Source organism: Ahaetulla prasina, chromosome 3 (assembly GCF_028640845.1).
Source record: "Ahaetulla prasina isolate Xishuangbanna chromosome 3, ASM2864084v1, whole genome shotgun sequence".
Taxonomy (NCBI): domain Eukaryota; kingdom Metazoa; phylum Chordata; class Lepidosauria; order Squamata; family Colubridae; genus Ahaetulla; species Ahaetulla prasina.
Window position 1 is genome coordinate 161,494,673 of NC_080541.1, and position 22,482 is coordinate 161,517,154.

At 37.2% G+C, this 22,482-nt stretch overlaps 1 protein-coding gene across 3 annotated transcripts in view; it reads left to right on the top strand.

Moving 5' to 3' along the window:
• The window catches only part of DNAI4 (dynein axonemal intermediate chain 4), a 46,647-nt gene extending 24,696 nt beyond the window's left edge, over window positions 1-21,951 (top strand). Inside the window, exons 6-17 of one of the 3 annotated variants that reach the window (XM_058178947.1) lie at window positions 222-361; window positions 2,879-3,034; window positions 3,751-3,948; window positions 7,339-7,583; window positions 10,726-10,812; window positions 11,496-11,647; window positions 12,790-12,947; window positions 14,562-14,677; window positions 15,741-15,839; window positions 17,186-17,412; window positions 17,831-17,984; window positions 18,817-18,983. In XM_058178947.1, the coding sequence (XP_058034930.1) occupies window positions 222-361; window positions 2,879-3,034; window positions 3,751-3,948; window positions 7,339-7,583; window positions 10,726-10,812; window positions 11,496-11,647; window positions 12,790-12,947; window positions 14,562-14,677; window positions 15,741-15,839; window positions 17,186-17,412; window positions 17,831-17,984; window positions 18,817-18,897 (1,813 nt within the window). In that variant the 3' untranslated portion in view covers window positions 18,898-18,983. Of the gene's footprint in view, window positions 1-221; window positions 362-2,878; window positions 3,035-3,750; window positions 3,949-7,338; window positions 7,584-10,725; window positions 10,813-11,495; window positions 11,648-12,789; window positions 12,948-14,561; window positions 14,678-15,740; window positions 15,840-17,185; window positions 17,413-17,830; window positions 17,985-18,816; window positions 18,984-19,015 lie in introns of those variants that run through there. The other 2 variants (XM_058178946.1, XM_058178948.1) reach the window with 2 other exon arrangements.
• Window positions 21,952-22,482: the final 531 nt, after the last annotated feature.

Consider the following 22,482-nt stretch of genomic DNA (forward strand, 5'->3'; position numbering starts at 1 on the left):
ATCTGCTTAAAAGCAAATCCAACAGAGTACTTACTCCCAGCTAAGGGTTTGCAACTTCAGAATTCCACATCTATTGTAGTACCATTTAAGAATTAGTTTCCATGTACAATATATATGGACATATTATTTCTAAGAAGATATCTGCAAAGGAAAAAGATATCTGGTTGACGTTGAAATATTTGCATATAGCACTTTGAATGCATATCTTTTGTTTTCCAAAGGAAAAGGAATATTGCTTATATGGAACTCTGTAAAAACAGACTTGGCAATGATCAATATGCCAATAGAATGATGCAAACATTGAACGGAGCACCAAAGACAAAGGAAGTACAATGTGACAAAATTGTAATGGCTGACAAAGGTAAATTAGTGGGAAATTTTTTTAAATAGATCATTGACACTCTATAGAAAGATCAATAGTTTCAACTTCGGAAGCAACACCAGAATATTTTTTTTGAGTTTCCTAATAAACAAGAAAATTGTTTAGTCCTTATGCAATTTTTTTCTTTTCTTTTGGCAGAAATAATGAATATTGCCTGCAAAGATTTCTTATGAAATTGTATCGACTAGTATACAATACTACATCTACATCTGTACATTTTTTAAAAGTTGTGTTTGTACAATTCAGCATTCTACAGATATATATGAGAAAATTGCCCTCTGTATATTGCTTTTTTAAAAAGATTATAATAAAGAAGATAGACTTTAATTATAAAACACTTGAATATTGAATTAAAGGTTGGTTGCTAAATAAGATTTAAGGATATGGAGGTAAAAAGAAAGAATAAATCAAATGTTTTCACAATGATTTCACGCTGAGCGGACAGTAAGATTTGATGCCTGTTTAGTTATTTAATGTATCTATCTACTGCAAAAATCATATGGTGGCATTAGAGTTAAGTAGTTTAGGGGTGAAAATACAGGCAATTGGCACCAGAATTTCTGTTGTTAAGCAATGTGGGTCATAAAATACAACATCATTACGTGACTGCATTACTTAGCAATAACAATCCCAGTAGTCCCAGTTGCTGTCATAACCCAAAACCTCCTCGTTAAGAGAGGCCCTTACATGACTGGAATCCTAAACAAGCAGGTCAGTGAGTAAGAAGTAGGGGCGACTAGATGAGTGCCAAAGGCAGGCACCTATGACCCCAAGCAGACCATCAGTGACTATGGGTGAACTAATGGGGTCTGGGGGTAGGTGCTACAAAGTGCAGGCAGGGGGTTTATGGGGTACCAGATCCTGGGATCTCGTACTCCATGTGGGGATCTTTGGGAGAAAAAGTGATAGGAGTGACTTACAGGAGTGACTTGCGACCTCCTCTACCAACTTCCCTATTGACTAAGCTAGTGGGAAACTGGCAAGAAAGGTCACAAATGGTGATCACATGATTGTGGGGATATGTGGCAGCTGGAACTGTGAGGACAGGTCATAAGATTCCCCTCATTCAGTGCTATTGTAACTTTGAATGGTCACTGAATGACTAGTTGTAACCTGAGGACTACTTGTATGTGTATTTTTATATACATCCAACGCTATGTAGATGGTCAAGAATGATTTGAAGTGGATGTTAAATAGTATATAATAAACAAACAGTGAATATCGTAGATGTAAAAATTTGGACACCTTATATATCAAGTCAAAAGAAACCTTTCGCTGAAAATATACAACTTCCAAACATTTCCTGTAACCAACTCAGAATTGTTTTGAGATTTTTTTCTCCCAGAGCTTTTCTTGCTGTTGTCCTCTTCTTTTCTAGCCAGGAAATATTTTTCAATAATATTCAAGTCTAGGGACTGTGCAGTTCAGTCCCAATTTTTTATTGTTCTTTCCTGGAAGTGCTTCATACTGGATTTGGAGTATGTTTCTGATTATTGTCTTGTTGAAATAATTCTTTTAGCTTTAGTTTCTGCTTAGTGTGGGACATTATTGTTGATCTTGTTGTTTTTATTAAGGCTTATATCCTATTTTTTATTTTGATTAACTCAAAATAGTCTTCTAAATTTTCCCACATAAACAATTCTGTGAGATAGTTTGTTCTGAGAGAGAGTATCTGATCCAAAGACATACAGCGGGCTATCATGTCTGTGTGGGGACTGTAGCTCACAATTTTCCAGTTTCTAAGCACCATTCTCCTTTGCTTTCTCCATTGCTCAATTTCAAATCCAAGTGAGCCTAATTTCTAATCAGTACAGCTAAGGAGATAAGTGACTTCCTCTCTTTTGTACACCTGTATTTATTTTAAAACCTCAGTAGGTGGCAGCAGAACCAAATTGACCTTGGCTCAGAAGTAAGCAGAGTCAGCACTACTTAGTATCTGGGTAAAGAAACTGGCAAGGTTGTTGGATAGCCATGGAAATTAGAGGTGTGTGTGTGAAATCTCAGTAGAAGGCAATAGCAAACCAGTTTTTTAACATTGCCAGTAAAATTTCATGGACCAAACTACCAGTAGTCAAGGATGCTTTTATTTAAAAAAAATACTTTAAACATATAGGGTAGATTTGTGTAAGAATGCTGCCCCTGTGAGGTGAGTGGAAGCAATTATATACCTCCGTAAAAATAATTTTAAAAATTAAAATGGAGAAGTTTGTTTAGAAAACCGACATGACATATTTTATATAAACACATCCTTTATGGTCCTCTGGAAGAATGTGCAGTTATACAAAGAAAACATGAGAATTCCATGACATCTAGTTCGAGTTAGCTTCTTAAACCAGTTTGTTTTTCTGAAATATATCATTTATTTATTTATTTATTTTATTTATTTATTTATTTTGTCACAACAATATATGTAACTATCATACAGAAAGGTTATAAATATGTGGTACTTACATATAGAACAAAAACAGAACTAATCAGCCTTCTTTTTTTCCAAAGAGATAATGGCCACTACCTGGGATTTATTTGATTCTTTTAATGCTTTGGAAGAAGCGACAGCAGAAACAAGTAGTGGAGCACTAACTACAGTGGCTGGTAAACCAGCTGCAGTCAAAGAGCGTGACAAAGCTATGCCCCTTGGTTCTATGGAAACAGGTACTTTTACATTCTATATTTAAATTTCCATATCTTCTCCTAGCCAAATCAAGATTTACATATTACCTGTATATCATGATTATATGTAGAAAAGTATACCGAGGTGATTTTATCCTTTTAACTAGATTATATCATTAAAAATGATGAGGTATTATTGCTGTTGACTTGGGTTATCACAGTGGAATGAATTCTCTTTTTATTTTTCTTGCAATTTTCTGATATGGGATCAAATAAATCCTAATGAGTAGTTCTATAAATGTTAATCTAGACAAAAATCCATTTTTTAAAATGGAGTTTACTCTCCAGTGCATAGTGTATCAGCATTTATTAAAAAATGCACTAATACTGATTTTTACATTAACAATATATAAATACTAAAGGAATAGTTTACAGCCTAGAATTCCATCTCTATTGAAATGGTTTCAAGGTGTGCGTGCAAAACACTCATAGGCACACAGAAACACACACATATACATGCATCCAAATTGTAGATTGAATTGGAGACTGAAATGTCACAAAGTAATCTCCTCTGGAAAAATAGAAGAATATAAAACAAAACAACATATTTTTAATAAATACGTTATTTATTAATAGATGTTTATTCTGCCCTTAAAATTCCGACAGAAAATGAAAAACTGAACATTATTTTCTCTTTTTTCTAATACTTCAGATGTCCTCTTTGTAACGTTTGCTGGTTTTTTTCTTTCTCCTTTCAGAAAGCTTTACTTCAAGTTCCATTATTGATCTTGAAAGTGTAATTCTCTCCCGAATTCAGGAGGAAACAGAAGACCATTCAGAAATTATATTTAAATCTGACAAATTTAATCAAGATCTATTTTATATGGAAAGAGTCCTAATGGAGAATATTTTCCAGCCTAAACTTGCAGCTTATCGACAACTTCCTATCCTCATAGGTACATAAGTAATCAGGTATTTACTCATCAGCCTGAGTTCAGGAACAGTTTCTCTTATTGTAAAAAAATATTTATGTTAGTATACAATGCAGTAACATTATTCTTAGAAGAGTAGGGAAGGAGTTCTCAAACCCACTGCTCATGAATCAACTTTATTTATACAAGTCCTAATTTGCTTCCTGAAAAGAAAATGTTAGCGTGGTTTACAAAAGAGGTTAGAATGTTTTGATACCTACAGTCTAGAACAGTAGTAGTCAACCTGGTCCCTACCGCCCACTAGTGGGCGTTCCAGCTTTCATGGTGGGCAGTAGGGGTTTTGTCCAATACTGAAGCACTTTCCTTTTTTTTTAATTTAATTGACTTTTTAAAAAATTTTCATAGCATTCTTTAAAAACATTTTCATTAGGTTTTCATAAAATTCCCCGTGACAATTTAAGTTTTTGAAAATATACTATTTGTATTGCTCACACATAAGTTTAGTTCACGTTATGTAAGTGAAACTAAATGGCGCTATAGTGCAACTGCAAACAAAAGAGCCTCATCCCAGAATAGCTCGCACATCTCTCCCCACACCACCCAGATGTAACAGACAAGCAGAACTGATAGCCAGCACACACACCCCTCAACCCAATCCATGATGCACAAGAGGCCTGTGCAGATGACGATATACGGCGCATTACTGTGGAACCGGTGGGCGGTTAGAAAATTTTACTAATAACAGAGATACAAAAGTGGGCGGTAGGTATAAAAAGGTTGACTACCCCTGGTCTAGAACAAAAGTCTTCAGTTAATGGGTTACACCTCAAAATGACATCATTGTCACCCTCATTATTTCCTTTTTGTTGTTGTTGAAGAATTAAATCAGAGCTCCTCAAGGCTTGACTTCTCCAAATGTCAACATAAATGTGGTCAGTTACAAAGACATTTTCCCTATAAGGCAAACTCAAGAGACTTAAAGGTATTTTTTTTAAGAAATGTAAGTAAAAGGCAGAAGAAGGGTCTGAGCCCCTAGGCATTGCACATAGGTTTTATGAACTTTCATATTTTGGGACGAAATCCATTTCAAAGGACAGGGACTAAAGTAACTTCCACCATAGAATGGTAAGCACAAACAAAGAGGGTAGGATGATCCCCTGATGCCAGAAAAACATTTTACAGAAGGAAAGATGGTAGTCCTCCCAGAAGCATACAGAGGCAACATTTTCTAAAACTTATCTTAATGAATATAGTACTATACTGATAGCTTAAAAAAAAAAGAACAGCTAAAATCCAGACAAAATTGCCTACACAAATCAAGAGAAACATATCCCCATGGACATGTAAAGAAAGAATTCTTTCTCCCTCCTCCCAGCTTTATAGTTCTGTTCCTTTTATTAAAATTATTTGGTTGCTAATTGTAAACTGCCATGAGGTTTATTAGATTTAGAGAGAAAGGAAAATATGAATGAATGAATGATCGATCTTCTACCATTCCATTTATTTATTCCATTCCATGTATTTTTTTCTCCCTTTTGAGCATTCTTTATAGCAAATTATTGATCTGTAGATAATCACCAGGCTTGTTTTTTGGAGGCACTACTGGAAATAAACAAATCATTAAAAACTTTCCTTAACACTAGATCCTTGTTTTTCAAAACATGAAAATGTTTAACTTGTTAATTCAGAAGAGATATGAACATGGTAGATACCATGACAAGTAATCTGTGAACACTGGGAAATATTTTTTTTTTTACAAAAAGGAGAAAATGAGAACATTTCAGACATTGCATAGAAGAGTAGGATCTTGGCAGCAAGACCTGTCCTTGAAGTGTCTGGGCACACTTTATTGCATTTATATCATGCCTTTGTTCTTGGAGCTTATACTCAAAAAGGTTGAGAAAACACCGTATATAAACGAATAAGCCCTAATAATTTCTCTTTAGCTTTGTGGGTCTGTAGTTCCAATATATCTTGGCTTGTGAATGTTGGAAATAAGGCATCTGAAAAAGCAGGCAGGTGCCTGTTTAGCCAACATATGGAAAGTTCAGTGTCATTTTGAAGGAGGAAAGGGAGGGAGGAGGAGGAGGAATGATGAGTTGTAAAGGAGAAAATGTTCTTTTTCTTCATTGATGTTGATTTCTAATTTTTACCAGGAGCTGTTTTCATTTTAGATTTATGATTAGCTACACATACCAGTGTTCCTTTGATTTTTGAAACTGGAGCCTTAGAAACCAGGAAAAGGCAATAATATAGTGCAGCATTAAAAATAAGACTCCAGTGATAGATTGGAGGGAGGAGTTCCCAAGTCCAAAAAAGCTGAAGACTCGTTGGATCCAGTTGGCTTTGCTGTTGAAGCTTTTCCCACACTGGGAACATTAAGCAGGGCTGAACACTTTTCAAGTATTAGTGATACATACTGTATCTTCCTAAATAGATCTTGATATGTGAGAATGTTTCTACATTTTAATTTGTAATTTCAATGGAGATAGCTTCAGATCCCATTGCCATTTGGATAGAAAATAATCCTGGCTGAAACTAGGTTCAATTATGTTGTGCTTATCAAACAAGAACACGTCCTACAGAGCTAATCTCCACAATAGATGACTTCTCTGTTTTTATTTCAAAGGAAGAGTGAAAAGTAAATCTCTTGGTGCCCTCAGATATTTCTGTTGTGTCTTCGGCTCCCGAGCCTGGCCTCTTGGCAGAGAGTGACTCAGAGAGTGAGGGGGAAGAGCCGACAGGGCTTCCCTCTGCAGGACCTTCCTCTCTGGCTCCACTCCAGGTTCCAGAGACAGGCCAGGTGGAGGAGATGACGAGGCCTCTTTCTCCCGCACCTTCCCCCTCCCAGGCAATGCCTCAAGACCCAGCTGCTGACAATCAGTCATGGTTAAATCCTAGGCATCGCAGAAAGAAGAGGCGGGAACAACAAAAGAAGGGGTGGGGCAGGCCTAGAGAGTGCTGAGTCACTGAGCCACACCCCACAGGGTATAAAAGCAGGAGGAGCTGCTCTATAGCTTCTTGTGACAGACAAAAACTGACTCTTGGAAACTTTGGCTGCAATATTTCGAGACTACGATTTTGGCTTCTGGATTTCTGTTTATTTCTGAACTCTTGGTTGCTCCAGCAACGAACTGCAGTTACGCTGGCTTCTGAGGAGATAAGAGAACTTGACAGGCAATTGCAGGTTCGTTGCCAGAACTGATATCTGTCGTAGGAATAAATTGCTGGCAGTTATAGTCAGCTTGCGTGTCTTCTTGGTTGTGGTTGGCTGTGGGGGAGGGGGAGAAACACATTTCGTTGGGAATCATGGCAATATCTAGATAATGGTCAGGCTATGAGCAAATATAAGCAATGCCTGTCAGGGAATATAATGATACCGGCATTTTCTTGTTTTTCCGCTTATATTCTTAGAACCAGATGCCAAATCTGACTATAGTGAATCGGAATTTGATAATATATCAATAAAGGAGGAGGAAAAGGAGGAGGAAGAAAGGGCTGAAGAAGAACAGACATCAATGAAATCATCCTTGCTGTTAGAGTTTGGTGAACGACAAGAAGAACTACCACCACCATTTATGGAGGCCTTGTGGTCCTATGGATGCAGTTTGACAAAAGGCAACAATGTGAGCTGTATGGCTTGGAACAAGTTCAACCCTGTAAGAGACCACTAAATTTCTGATGATGTATATATTGCGTTTAAGGATATGCATCTGGGCTGGTAGAAGTGAACTTCCCCATTTCTTTCCACCTTTAAATCCTCAGTAAATGGTACAGAGGATCAGGGCAAAGGAGCTCCATTTGTGTAAGGTTTCTACCCAGTTTTCAGGAATAGCCTTTCCTCTTATACCTACCTCAGCAGACATTCTTGACATTCTATGACATTTTTAAGAACATGAAAAGTCCATGGCGAGAAGAATACAGCACAGAGAAATATTCTCCTTTTCTAGGTACATACGTCTAAATATGGAACCTGATTTTATTTTTCTAGTTGCATATATCTAAATCTGGAACATTAAGTATATTAGAATAAGAGGCTTAGGAACTTGATTTCCATGTTGGGCAATGTTTGTTTGTTCAATTTTTTTTAATTTAAGGGAAACAATTTACTGTAGAGAGGAAAGGATTCTGCACATTACCCATTCTACTAGTTCAGAACTGGAGAATTGCGGCATGGCATGTTGTTTGAAAGTATTTTGATAATAGGTAGCAATTAATTGTTTCTCTAAACTAGTTTGGAACCAGCCTAGAAACTCTTGTGCCAAAGAAAGGGAGTGAACACTCGCCAAGAGTCTTTCTCAACCTCAAAAACTTTAAATTGTATAGACCTGAACTTCCAGAACTCCATAGCCAATTGATGTGCGCATATCCCAAAGTTGCTGAAGTTGAAAACGTGACTTCATGGATTAACAAGAGCTTTGTAGTATTTTGGGTGAGAAATGCTTCATGGTACACAAGTACACATAGACAGAATTTGTTTCCAACTCTTTAAATTAAAGATATCTTTTCCTGGAATTTTCTGGCCACAGCTGCAAAATCCCACAAAAAGAAAAAAACAGCTTTAGTTGTTATAAGAGAGGTGCCCACATGCTCTGAAGCACTGTTTGCCTTTGACTCTTGGCTGCTTAAACCTACTTGACTCAGGTTATGGAATAACTGGTAGTCAGGCTGGATTATTGGCTCTGAATGAGATTTAAAATTTATTGCCTACTTTATATTGCTGTCTGCCATCCACTGTCCAGATTCTTTATTTCTGTCTCTCTACCACATAAAGCTTTGCCTTGTTTGTCCTCTTAAATTCCAGAGTTTCTCCCTAGCCTTATTTATCAATATTTTCCAACTATCTAATAACTAACACCCTTTTCTTCTTTTTCTCATACTTTCATTTCTTCTATGGTCTTCTTAGATATATGTTTCTCAGCCTTGCTGATTAGCCTACTTTCCTCTTTTTTCCCCTCATATTTCCTAAATTTAATCCCCCTCTGCATAATTTTTGACTTATCAAATTTCCCCTTGGTTAAGGCTTGTCGGGGTGATGGCGGAGGCAATGAACCTCTTCCTGTTAAGAGTTGGCTGAATTACAAACCAGCTTTCTGCTTTCAGACCTTAATCATGACAGTAGTTAGAATACATCTACTATTCACTAGGAGAGGTTTCTCCACCATCATCAACACTAACTACAGCATATGGCACTAAAACAAAATACAGACTATAGTGTTATGCCTTGTCCTCCCTCCTCTCCTCAGCCGGGCCCCTCCCATCTCCTGCTATCCGATTCAGAGTCTGATAATGAAGAGGAATGGCCTGGCATGCCTCCAGCCCCTAGCCCTGGCACCATACCCGGACAGAATGTCAGGAATGAACAAACAAACCTCACTCCTACAGTGTGTGAGCACGAAGCCAGCCACGTGCTAGAATTGCCAGCAGCAGATCAGGAGGAGGGGAATTCACAGTGGACGGATCCCCACTTCCGGAGAATTGAGAGGCGACGTCAGCAAAAGGAAGGGAGGGGCACGCCTGGATAAGTGCTGAGTCATGGAGCCACACCCCATGGCCTTCCTTGAGTCAAGCAAAGTCTCATCTGGTTTGCTGAAGTCACACCTTGGATTCCTGCCTGCCCTGAGAAATCTGAAAGGGATTTGGCAAAGCTGCAGAGGCTTTGTGGCCACACTTGATACAGACTTCCCAGACCCGGCCATCGGAGGGGGAGGGGGACATGACATATAACAGCAATTTTCCACCCCAGCAATGTTGGAAATAGGGACCTGAATCTTGCCCCTTAGGGCATCAGGAAGTCAGGCAGCTGTTGAGTTATTATTTTTATCTTAACTAGTTATATGTTTAGATAGATAGATATAGATATAGATATATAACCAAATTTCTGTTTGCATACATATACATACATACAGAGTAACTTGGATAAGTCTATATATTTATATATAAATATAAATATATTTTATGATTTTGCCAGTGTTGGTAACATTATTTCTGTCCTACCCTAGGCAGCAAAGTTGTTATTGAGTTGTTTGGCTGGCCTTACTCATAAGGGCTGGTAAAGCAGGAAGCAGGAGTTCTTACACTAGGGAAGGCCAGTATGTAACCGTATCTCAACCAACTAGGCTATCAGGTGACCCCCAAGTGGAAAGGGCCAGGAAGAGATGCCTAAAGTTTAAACCTTGAATTATGACTTTTCCTGCAAAGAACTATTGTATTCATTCTTATCTGTAATAAAGATGCTAAGCATGCAGAGTTGGGTCTGGAAATCTTCTGTCAAATCCATACAACTTTTTCAATAAGGAATGAAGGGTCTGAAGAATTATGATTGTATTAATATTAATTTGACACTATCAAGGCTGCTTTGTGCCAATAAGACAACTTGTTCAACTTGATACCTTTTAGGCTAAGAATGCAATGCTCAATTTGGTGCTAAACTGACTGGAAATTTGGAAGTAGTAGTTTCTATGGATGTGGAGGACTCATTGTGGGAAAAGCTCTATTATTTATTGGCTTGCTTTACTGAAATGCTCAAAATGAAAGTCATGGCAATTTTAATGCTATGTTGGCTGGTAGTAATTGTTTGTTCCTAATTGCTTATTTGTACCCTATGATTATCATTAAGTGTTGTATCTGTACCCTATGACCATCATTTGTGTTGTAAATGTTGTACCTTGATGAAGATATCTTTTCTCTTCTTCTTTTGTGTACACTGAGAGCATATGCACCAAGACAAATTCCTTGTGTGTCCAATCACACTTGGCCAATAAAAATTCTATTCTATTCTATTCTATTCTTGGCTCTTAGGATCTTTTAGCTGTTGGTTATGGACAGTTTCGTTTTCAAGAGCAGAAGAAAGGCTTGGCATGCTGCTGGTCACTGAAAAACCCTATGGTAATGCACACACTTAAAATATTAAACATAATTTTAATTGAATTGGTTGCATTTTTATTGCAATTGATAATGATGCAATATATTTTTCATGCTTGCTTAATATTAAATTTATTTACAATCTCAGACTAATGCATATCTGAAGCCATAACAAAACATTTGGTAAAATCCAGATGATTCATTGACAGCCTGCCTTTCTTTTGAAAGATAAGCCGCTTAATAAAGTATCCAATTCATATTATCTCAGAATCCTACCTTACCTTTTAGCATTAGAAATCATTTTCTAAATGATTTATAAATTATTTAAAAGTATTGTGGTTTATTAACATTATTAAAATACACATTATTAGGTCATAAACTTTTAAGGTGCAAAACAAATGTTATTTAAATTAATTACTAGGGCTTATTTTTATTAATGTGGGTACCATTGTGCATTGATGTTATGGCTTTGTAAATTGCATCTAATAGCTATGTAATAATCAGCCTAAAAAATAAACAGTTGTCATTACAGCCTGCTTTAAAGGAATTCTTGGGGTCTGTGACTACCAATAATTTCACACACACAAACACACACACAGAAATTTCAAATAGGGATATACTTAATTAGAAATGTGAAAGTAACTTTAAAAAATTGTGAATTTTGTGATGTTCTTTTACTTAACTTTTTATTTTTAAAATCTGTTCAGTGGCCAGAACGTATCTACAACTGTATTCATGGGGTAACTGCACTGGATTTCTCTACAGCCAATCCAAACCTCCTAGCAGTTGGACTGTTTAATGGGACAATAGAAGTTTACAATGTCCAGTCCCGAAATCAAACTTCAGTTCTAGATAACAGGTATGATATCATAAGTCTTTTAAACTCTTCCTCAAACTTCTTATTTTTATAATGAATTGTTTTGGAGGAAAATACAGATTTATAAGCAGTGCTAAGGCCTCATTTTGTAATATTTAATTTAATACTTAATTCCTTGTCTGTATGGTTGTGGCTTCTTTGAAAATTTGGAGGGATGACAGGTATTATTTTTTCCTTGCTGTTTCTCTGAATGGTAAGCAGTTTTAAGAATCCAATGTTACTGTGCCAGTTTTCTTTGAAAGAAACAACTTTCCAGAGAGATATCCCGGTTTCATCTGATGATGTTCACTAACAGATATTTCCTTCCACTTCCAAACAAATAGAGTTAAAGTGTATCTCTCAAAAAAGCAGGAGTCTTATTTTCTTTCAAATGTCCATATGTATATTTTATTTAATTAAAATGTGTTGCTGGTGGATAGGAAACATGCTCCTCTTCAAGTGTCTTAAGCAGGGATAAAATGTACTTACCTTTCTTACCGTTTCAGAAGTGCATGCATGCATTACATGCGCGTGCACACTGTGCATGCGCAAAATCTGCGCATGCGCAAAAGGTAAAAACACATTATTTCCAGGTTGAAACCAGGAAGTAATCACACCCTGGCAGGTGGGCAGAGCTTCTCTCCACCATCGCTACCGGATCACCGAACTACCAGCCACAATCGCTACCAGATCATGCAATCCGGTCAGATCAGGGAGTATTTTACCCCTGGTCTTAAGGCTAAATCGTTAAGAACATTTCGAAACTCTTTAAGCCTCTCATCTTTCTATTTAAATAAGAGTTCTTCAATGTTAAGAATTGTTTGAAGTTACAGAAGTTATTTGTTGGGATCTAGTCTAAACCCTGAAAAATTTCACCACTAGAGGTTATCTTCTTTTAATTTCTTTGTAGTAAGAGAGATAGTGCAGGTGTGTACAGAATTTCAACTTTATGCTTACATGTCAGGTAACTGTCTCAAGTTGATAACGCATTTTCATAAGCTGCTTGTATGCCTGCTTATATAATATATAATATAAAAACAAGGGATATAATATAACTGTTTCCCTGCAGTTTTTTTCTTTTGTACCATTATGCTTTAGAGGCTGTATAAACTCAGGAGTTGTATTTTTATGAAAATATGTTTCAGCGAATCCCACGATAAACATTTAGGACCTGTGTGGCAGCTGAGATGGGTGGAACAAGACAGGGGAACAAGTGGAGAAGACAAAGGGGAGATCCTCGTCTCTATTTCAGCAGATGGCAGAATAACTAAATGGTTTGTTCGGAAAGGACTGAGCTGCTCAGGTAAATATATTCACTTTATACAATTATCTGAAATAATTCGAGGTTTGCATTTTAAGACTGTGGTTTGTGTTGATTTTTATTTGCAATTTATTATCTTAATGGATTTTATAAAAAATAGTTTTATAATGACAGATTTGCATGTCTATATGAACTTTTTTCACATTTATGCAGAAATATCCTCAGGAATATCTACTATCATTAGCAAACATGAAATAAAGTACTGCATTATTCTTTCATTTTCGTTCTTCAGCTTTTTGCTATAAGCAGGTTGGTGAAATAAAAACTGAAATTAAAAATAAATGTGTTTTTATTCAGATAAAATATTTAATCAAGCTGAGCACACCTGCAGAATAGCTGACATTAATGTCATAGAATCTATATTATCATTTCTCTTCTTGATAACTGAGACACAAGATCCAGTTTTCTAAAAAAGAATTAATGTGCTAATATTATTTTTCTTGCTTCTTGCATGTTTTTTATTCACAAAACTACTAAATGCATGTATTCAGAAATCTGCTTCCACATATGTACTGATCAGTCTTCCCAGCTGTGCCTTCCAGAGATATTAGACTGAGACCCTTCAGAATTTGGGAAGTCATAATCCAACCCACTCAGATGATATCAAGTTGGGGAAATTGTTGGATAATTTTGTTGGGTTGAGACAGGAGGGATGCAGTAGTATTTTAGAACTGTGTATAGCTTAAAATACATAGAGAGCAGTTCCATTGCATTAGAGTTTTTCTCCCCCCAATGATTGTATAAGCATGAGATTTTGCTCATGACAGATTTTGTAGTGGGCTGGCATTGTAGGTGAGGAGGTTAAACCCTCTTTCATGTTCATTGGATGCACAATCATTTTTTGCACGTGGTTTTAAAAAAAGATAAAGACATTTCCCCTTTATTCCGGACAAATAATCCTGCATCTTTTTCACGTGAGAAAAAGTCTGAACAGGCATCATAATCAGGCCTGATTGTTGTGGTCTGCCAGCAGCCTGCGGAGCTGGCAACAGAGTCAGACAGCGATGAGGCTGAGGAAGAACATGGGCCAGTCCTGGAGGCTGGGGAAGGCCCAGATGAAGGCTCTGCGTTGGAGGCAGAGGTGGGGCCGGGGCCATTGGGGAGTGAAGTGCGGACTCCAGAGCCTCCAGAGGCTGACAGTAGTTAGGCAGACAAACAGAAGGAGCTTGTTCCTAATGCACGCATAAGAAGAGCTGCTAGAAGGCAAGAGCAGCTCAAGCAAAGAGGATGATTTGGGAATAGGACCAAGAGATGATTGGCCCCTCCCATAAGGCTTAAAAGAGCAGCAACGGCGTTTGGGCTCTTTGCCGGAAAACAACATTGATAGCTTTGTTTTTTTGCATTTGTTTTGTATCTGTGTCTTCTGAACGTTTGCCAAGAAAGGCCTTTGGCAGTTTGCCTAATTGGACCAAGATTGGTGATAGGACTGAGGAATTGTGTTGGGAGGAATTTGCTTTAATTTAGTTGGACTACCTGAGAATGAATTAATTCTCAGCTGTTCTAATAAAGTTTGTTTGTTTTTACACTGACTGAGTTTCCTACTACCTACTTGAGCCTGGATCACAACAATGATATTTGCAATTGTTTAAATTGCAGACCTAATGAAGCTAAAGCGAACTACAGCTGAAAAGAAAAAAACAGGAACAGAAAGGAAAAGTGAAGCGCTTATATCTCGACAGGCTCCAGGACTATGCTTTGATTTTCATCCAAAGGTATTTAATTGACTATAACGTCTTAATTCATACTTCCTGGTCTGAAATATTTTATCAGTATTCATGTAAGTTACAACAACAACAACAACAACAACAACAACGTGGAGCAAGTGGGTATACCCGATAGCAGTCGAGCGCCAGACACCCAGTAAATAGCGAGAAGAGCCCAGCAGTCTCAGTGAGGTCAGAGAAGCCCATAGTGCAAAGAGAGCCAGTAGCCCAAAAGGGCCAGTCGTCACAGATGTTCACGACCACCTGACAGACTTAATCTGTAAAAAGTCTTGATATTGTTCTCTTTTACAGTCTGAACTTTTACATTGTTTTTTGTTTTATAATGTTTATAATGTTTAATAAGGTTTTATAATGTTTTAATATGTGTTAGTTGTGTTAATATGAAAAGGGAAGATGTTACAATGGTTATGTCTGCTGTGTTGGCAGGATTAGTCTGAGATGCATTTCCTGCCTCTCCAGGAGTTGCCTTCAGCTGCTCCTGTGAGGTATTTCTGGTTCCTGTCGTATGTAGATACATACATGTAATAATGGCTTATCAGGGTTTTTCGATTAAACTTCTTGAAACAAGGATCTCTTTCTGGGGAAAGAAATAAAGTATGGCATGACTATAGTAAGTCTGACGCTAAAATGGAATGTTTCATTAGCGGTTTTCAAACATGGTTCCCAAAGCCAGAGGAGATTAAACTGATGGCATTCAAAGTGGAAAGCTGCTCATTGTCACTTGTGCAATTTTGTTATGCTGCCCTGATGTCCAGAAGAATGTTGGGAAATGATGGTAGGTCCTGTCCCATCCTCTCCTATCCTCTGACATCCACCCTTTTTGCCTTTGTAAATATGGTTGGTTATTCTATATTGTTTTAGTAAAATATCTGATTATGCCGTTGGTCAAACTCAGTGGTTTAAACATTTGAAAATTCCCCTATATTAGAATTTAAGAATTTCAAATGTTATCTGGAAAGGAGAAAAGCAACCTTCCAGCATTAAAGATAGTCATAAAGACATCCAAGTCGAATAAAATAAAAGGGGCCACAGTAATTTCGTTTTGTTTCAGGACACTAATATCTATATGGCAGGAACTGAAGAAGGTTATATTCATAAATGTTCTTGTTCTTATAATGAGCAGTATCTGGAGACCTACAGAGGACACAAGGTAAGAACAGTTAAACAAACCTGATCAAATAAACTGCACTGCTCTTTTTTTTTTTTTTACTCCCTCTCTTTTTCTGTTAAAACATCTCAGTTTGAGGGCTTTCCAGCAGTTCACAAGCAGATCGAGATTTCCAGACTCATGCTGTGGGCTAATTTGGGAAATGGCTCTACTTTTTTTCTGATTGTGCACCGCTTTTCCTGAAACCAGAGCAAAGCTATTGTTTTCTCTTTGCAGTGCTTCAGTTCTGAAGAGCTTAGGGATTGCTGCCCCACTTCCCTCCTCCACTGCTGGGAAGGAACTATTGCCTCCCCTGCTTTGTGACTCAAGATAATCTTTCTTGGTACCTGTCTATAGGCTTGTTTAGAATAGATATTCTCCCTCATTCTAACTACTTCAGAAATATGAAGTCCTGGTTTTGTCTATTTGAGAATATAGTTACTGTAGATTTGAAGTGGGGGGGGGAGAAAGGTGCTTCGATTTGGAAATGCTGCTGCTATTGTTTCATACCCCACGAGAGGTTTTTAATAGCAATAGCACTTAGACTTATATACTACTTCACAGTGCTTCACAGTTGCTCTTAGAAAGTCAGGTGGATGGTGATAAGGTACTTTGCTGCATTGGGTTCAAGGAAGATTATGCAAATCTTAGAACTACAAGGAGAGACAGAATAGGTGTTTCCATTAAGGAAAAATTGATCAGTCCACAACTTCCAAGGAGCATTCAAAACTCGCTCTGCAGGAACTGAACCAAAAGTTAATCTGCTTCCTTTGCCAATCCATCTGGAAGTTGCACAGTATCATGAATTGAATAGAATAGAATATAATTTTTTATTGGCCAAGTGTGATTGGAAACACAAGGAATTTGTCTTGGTGCATATGCTCTCAGTGTACATAAAAGAAAAGATACGTTCATCAAGGTACAACATTTACAAACAAATGATGGTCAATATATCAATATAAATCATAAGGATTGCCAGCAACAAAGTTACAGTCATACAGTCATAAGTGGAAAGAGATTGGTGATGGGAATGATGAGAAGATTAATAGTAGTGCAGAGGACTCAGAATATAAAAGAATCCAGTTATGTCTTTATTCAGCTTTTCCTCTGGATTGTAATCAATATAGTTACCCTGGTTAAAAGTGTCATTCAGCATATTAGCGTTCAGAATTCAATTATCTTCTAAAAAAAATTTGAGTTTATAGAGGAGCAATATACTTTTGCATAAATATTGCTATATCATTCTTGATCTTTGTTGCCCTATTCGTGAATATATCCAAATATGATTATTTCAAAAAATGTATTAACTTTGCATTTAAATCACTACATTTCTCTTGCTTTTCCTTAAGGGCCCTGTGTATAAGATCACATGGAATCCTTTCAGCACGGAAGTGTTTCTAAGTTGTTCTGCAGACTGGACTATCATGCTGTGGCGCCAGGATTCAGTTCGCCCAGTTTTAATCTTTACTTCCACTACCAATGTTATTTATGATATCATGTGGTCTCCACGTTCCGCCTATGTGTTTGCAGCAGTGAATGAAACCAGGGTAGAAATCTGGGATCTAAGTGTGAGCACGTAAGTAACAGCATTTCCTAAAAATGATTTTCAACCAACACTAAACAGAATAAAGATCATACACTACATTTCTATTGTCACGTCACTACAATTGGACTACACCAACTGTGTTGCCAGCATATTAATAAATTTATCCAGCACATTATTCATATTTCTAACCTTGAAGAACTTCTTTTTTCTATATCCCCCCCTTCCCTTGTATGTCTCTCTTAAGTAATAAGCTTAGTAGTAACCTATTTTGCAGGACAATTGTCTGAAAAGTAGAAAAACCGTAACGTAATTAAAATAATGCATAGAAAATATTTTTAGGAAACAATAAATAAATAATATTAAAACAATAATTGGGTAAATACTGCCTTGCAGTGGAATATGCCAAAGAGCTCTCCAGTTCAAACTGCACATCTTTTGTTGTGTATAGGTTGGATCCCCTGATTGTGAATCCTGCTACTGGCAATTTGAAATTCACAACTGTACTTTTTGCTAAAAGTGCAGATTGCCTTCTGATTGGGGACAGTGATGGACTAGTCACTGTTTATGCACTGAGAAATATGACCGTCTCAGACAAAAAGAAGGTAAGTTTCACTGCATGAAAAGTCAGCATTGCTCTGTCCCTGATGCAAGCTACTAAACCTCCTATTCCTATAAATGTAGTAATTTATCATTTTGAATCTGCTGAGCTTGCGGTTGTAATATTGGCCTATAACTGCATCATCATTCAGACCAGGGTTCAGACAGTATTTGCTGTGGATGCTAAGGCAATGGAATGAAATGGCAGAACAGGTGTTTTCTTAAGGCATTGTTTCTGCCTATAAATTGAAAACAAGTTATTAGAGCCCCAGCACTAGGATCACCTAATTTTGAATGCTGTTACTTGAGCTCGATAATATTATCTCAGAAGAAAAATCTTGAAAATTGTCTCAGTCAATCAATTAGCAGAAAGTGATGTACAAGATAATGAGATTCAGCTGTTTTAGTCTGGGATAGACAGTTGTGATGCACTGTAAATAGAAGATCCAAGTTCATCATTTTCAACTTGTTTACAAAATGGAGAATATGGGGGGCAGGGGGGAGTTTAAGAACTATGTATAAAATTATAGGCTAAACGTACTAGTGAATGTTGGTGTAATTGGAATACCTGTGTAACATTTGAAATGGCCTATAAGTATATGGTTTATGATAAATTTCAACTAAATTGTTTTGTGCTAAGACAGTAATGTTTAGGTTTGGGCTTATTGGTGGCATCAAAAGGTGGTTTTGGATAGAACAGAAGTAGAGAAAGACATACTGTATATATATATATATATATATCATAAATAATGGACATTCTGATTTATAGTATTACACGCTAATTTTCTTCCCTTTTTTTCTTTTTTTCCCATTAAATCGCCTTTATTGCTCTCCCAGCGGAGAGGCTCTACTGCAAGTTTTTACAAACACTTCAAGCTATTTACAAGTTGGGTTGTAGTGTTTTCTTTTTTAATTTAATTTTCTTTTAAGATTTTTCAGAACAGAGTGCATAGTGCATAGACTCTTCTTAATGTATTCAAAAATCCCTTTCAATATTTTTGTTTTATACCTGTGTATATATTTATTTCTTTTTCAGGTGGATATGTTGCATGATATGATCGGCTCTAATCTAGCCAGTCCAGAATAGTTTTTTTAACTGAAATATTTAATAAAAATGAAGATGATGTAAAACATGACACATTTTATAATTCATCACAAAAATGTATTTATTAAATATGTATGTGGTTCTGTATGTATATGTCTGTAATTATTTTCCATATATAATACACCTACAAAGACAATCTGTGATGAATGTTTTAAAAAGCCCCTAAATGTTTTTACGGAAAGTACTAATAATTGATTTCAGGTAATCCTCAGTTAGTTACCATAACAGACCAGGAATTCCGTTACTAAGTGACATGGTCATAAAGCATGATATTACGTGTCCACACCAACTTATGATGACAGTTCTAATTGTTCTGATTGCGGTAACTGGGTGGGATGTCATATCACCACCATGTGCTACCTCCTGCCAGCTTCTACATTGACTTTGCTTGTCAGAAGATGGCAGTGAAGGCCACAAATGGCAATCATATGACTGTAGGACACTGCACTTATTGTAATTACAAGTCTCCCAAATCCCCCAAATCCAGATTACATGGTGTTGCGATGGCCACAACTTCAAGGACTGTAGATAAGTCTCCACATTCAACACCACTGTAACTTTAAGCGGTGTTGTGTCCTCCTCCGCCTCCATCTGAATGATGGTTTAATTAGCCGGCACTATCAGCTCTGGCGACAAAAGAGCCAGCGTCTGCCAAGAGCCCTCCTTATCTTCCATGACGCTGGTGAGTCACAAACTTCAGCTCTAGTCAATCAGTGGATTTGCCTGTTAAAACAAGACACAGCAGCTCTGGCTGCCTTTTATATCCTGTGGGGTGTGGCTCCATGGCCCAGCACTTCCTAGGCCTACCCCACCCTTGCTTCTGTTGTTCTCTCCTGCCTACGAAACCAAGCCTGATTGCTGTCAGCTGGGTCTGCAGGCGTGGCCTGGGGGGGAAAGAGTCAGGGGAAGGAGGCCTCATTATCTCTTTCACCTGGCCTGCTTCTGGCTCCTGGAGCTGAGCCAGGGAAGCCGGTGCTCCCGAGGTAAGTCTTGACAGCCCTTCCCCCTCACTGTCTAAGTCACTTTCTGGCAGCAGGCCCGGCTCCAAGTCACTTCCGGGCATGGGGCCAGGTTCAGGGGCTGGAGTCACAACAAGCGGCTTCTGAATGAATAGTTGTTATCCAAGAGTACCTGCAGAAACGAACACAAGCATTCAAACACAAATAATGAAAAATATTCTTTTTTGCTAATGTCCTGAATGACATCCAGGAAAAGGCAGGTCAGTGTTTAAATTGGGCCTGGATTCAGGATTGTCTATGTTGATGCTATTCTAATTTTTTTAAATTATTGGGACAGGAAATGGGATGTTAGGAGAAAGACAAAGAAAGAAAAACCCAAATTTTCTTTCATTGGTAACTAAGATCCACACTGGTATTGATCAGTTAGCATCAAAGTAAGGGAATCCAATTTATAATTTGGTCATATAAATATAGGAAGTCTCTAGATTATGAACCTCCATCTTAAAAACAACTCCTAGTTATGAATAGGCTGTCTGCAGTATTCAAAATGGTGGATGGCCATTTGGCAAAGAGATCCATCTCAAAAAAAGAAGGACAAATTTAGGCTGGCAAGGAGAGTCCCTGTGTTGTAGGCAGGGTGGTCCTAGTGGTGTTTCTGTCTTGTGCGTGGCTATGCAACACATCCTCATCTACTGACCCACTGCTATATTTCCACCCCCTCTTCTTCAGTTCACACTTTGCAGGTGTTCCTGCTTGTGTGTGTATGTGTATGTATGTGTACTCTGACAAGCCAAGTGAGTGCTGAAGATTGGAAGGTTAGGTTTGGAGATCAGTTCTGGGGAATGTTTGGCTTTTATGGGTTGTGGGGTTTTTTTAAGCTATTTTGAAGGGCATCCTGGGCTATACAAATTTGGGACATCTGGCACACTAAATTTGTTTTTAGCAGTTTATGGTAAGACAAACAGATAACTAAATAACCTGTTCAGGCAAGTTCCTCGGAAGGTCAGAGACAGCTCTTCAATCCGGCGGTGGGGGCAGCGGCCTTTAAAAATGACCGCTTTGAAGCTGGGGCAACCGGAATAAGATTTTGTGCAGAAACGGTGTTTGGATAGAGTACTGGTACCGGGTATGTGATTGGCCAACTCACAGGTAAAAAAGGAATTTTTTAAAAAAATAATAATTAAAAGATCCTGGCAAGGAAACAAGCAGCTAATTGGTACTTGGGAATTTTAATGGCGGGACACGAACAAAGAGGAAGTCAAAGTATTAAAGCCCAGAAAAGAAAACTTTGTATTTGGATTTAAAATTGGACTTGGAGAAATTAAAATCAATATAAGAAAAGGAAACCTGAGGGAAAGTATTTTTAATGAAGATTTGAAAGAATTTTGACAGTTCTGAAGTATGAAGGAAGAACAAAGAGGAGGTTAACATATTAAAGCCCAAGAAAGGAAATTTTACAACTGGATTTAAAACTGAATTTGAAAAAAATTAAAAACAATAAAAAGAAAAGCAATTTGAAAGAAAGTATTTTCTATGTGGATTCAAAATACTTTTGTAAACTGGATACTTTGTTCTGAGAAGTGTGGATTGGAGAGAGACATCTGCTGGTAGAAAGAAAGCACTACAATGACTGACCTGAAAATTCAAGGAAATTACAACAGTGACCTTGATCATTATAAGAGTTGTGAGAAATTTTAAGGAGCATTTGTTTTGTTTTAAGCTGCTTGATCTCGACTTCTAAAGGAGGTGGATGATAATAAACCTTTAAGTTGGAGTGTTTTGGACAAACATTTGTACTGGATGTTATCTAGAAATAGACTATGTGGACTAAAATTTTAATTAAATATAAGTGGAAATACTAATAATCTTTTAAATTAATAATATGGAGTTTTGAATAATATGGAGTGAAGAATTAATTGAGATGCTTAAAAACATGTCTGAACCAATAAAGGGCAATAAAAAGTCAGAAACTTTTTAAAGTTTTATTAGAAGCAGCACTGGACACTGGAAAGGGAAAGGGCTATTGCTGAACAAGTTCTCCTTCCCCAACTCCAATATAAAATCTCAACTGGTCTGCAATAATCTGCAGTTAAAAGAAAATCTCCAGCCCAGTCTAGACCAATTCCTCCATATGCAGGACATACGACTTTTCCATTCTTAACTGATTTAAAATTTCTACATTGTTGAATAATTCTAAACCTTGTAAACTGGGGAGCTGTTACAAGCAAATATTATAATTTTTAATTGTATCATCAAATTGGCTTCCCAAGTAGTGAAGCAATATTTTATTTTATTTTATTTTAATTTTATTATATATTTTGTCACACAGTATGGCAACAAGAACTGAATGCTTAAACAGATCAAATTATAAACTGGTTAGAAAGCATTAACAACTATCCTTAAGTGCAGTTTACACATTTTTATGAAGAAATTATGTGA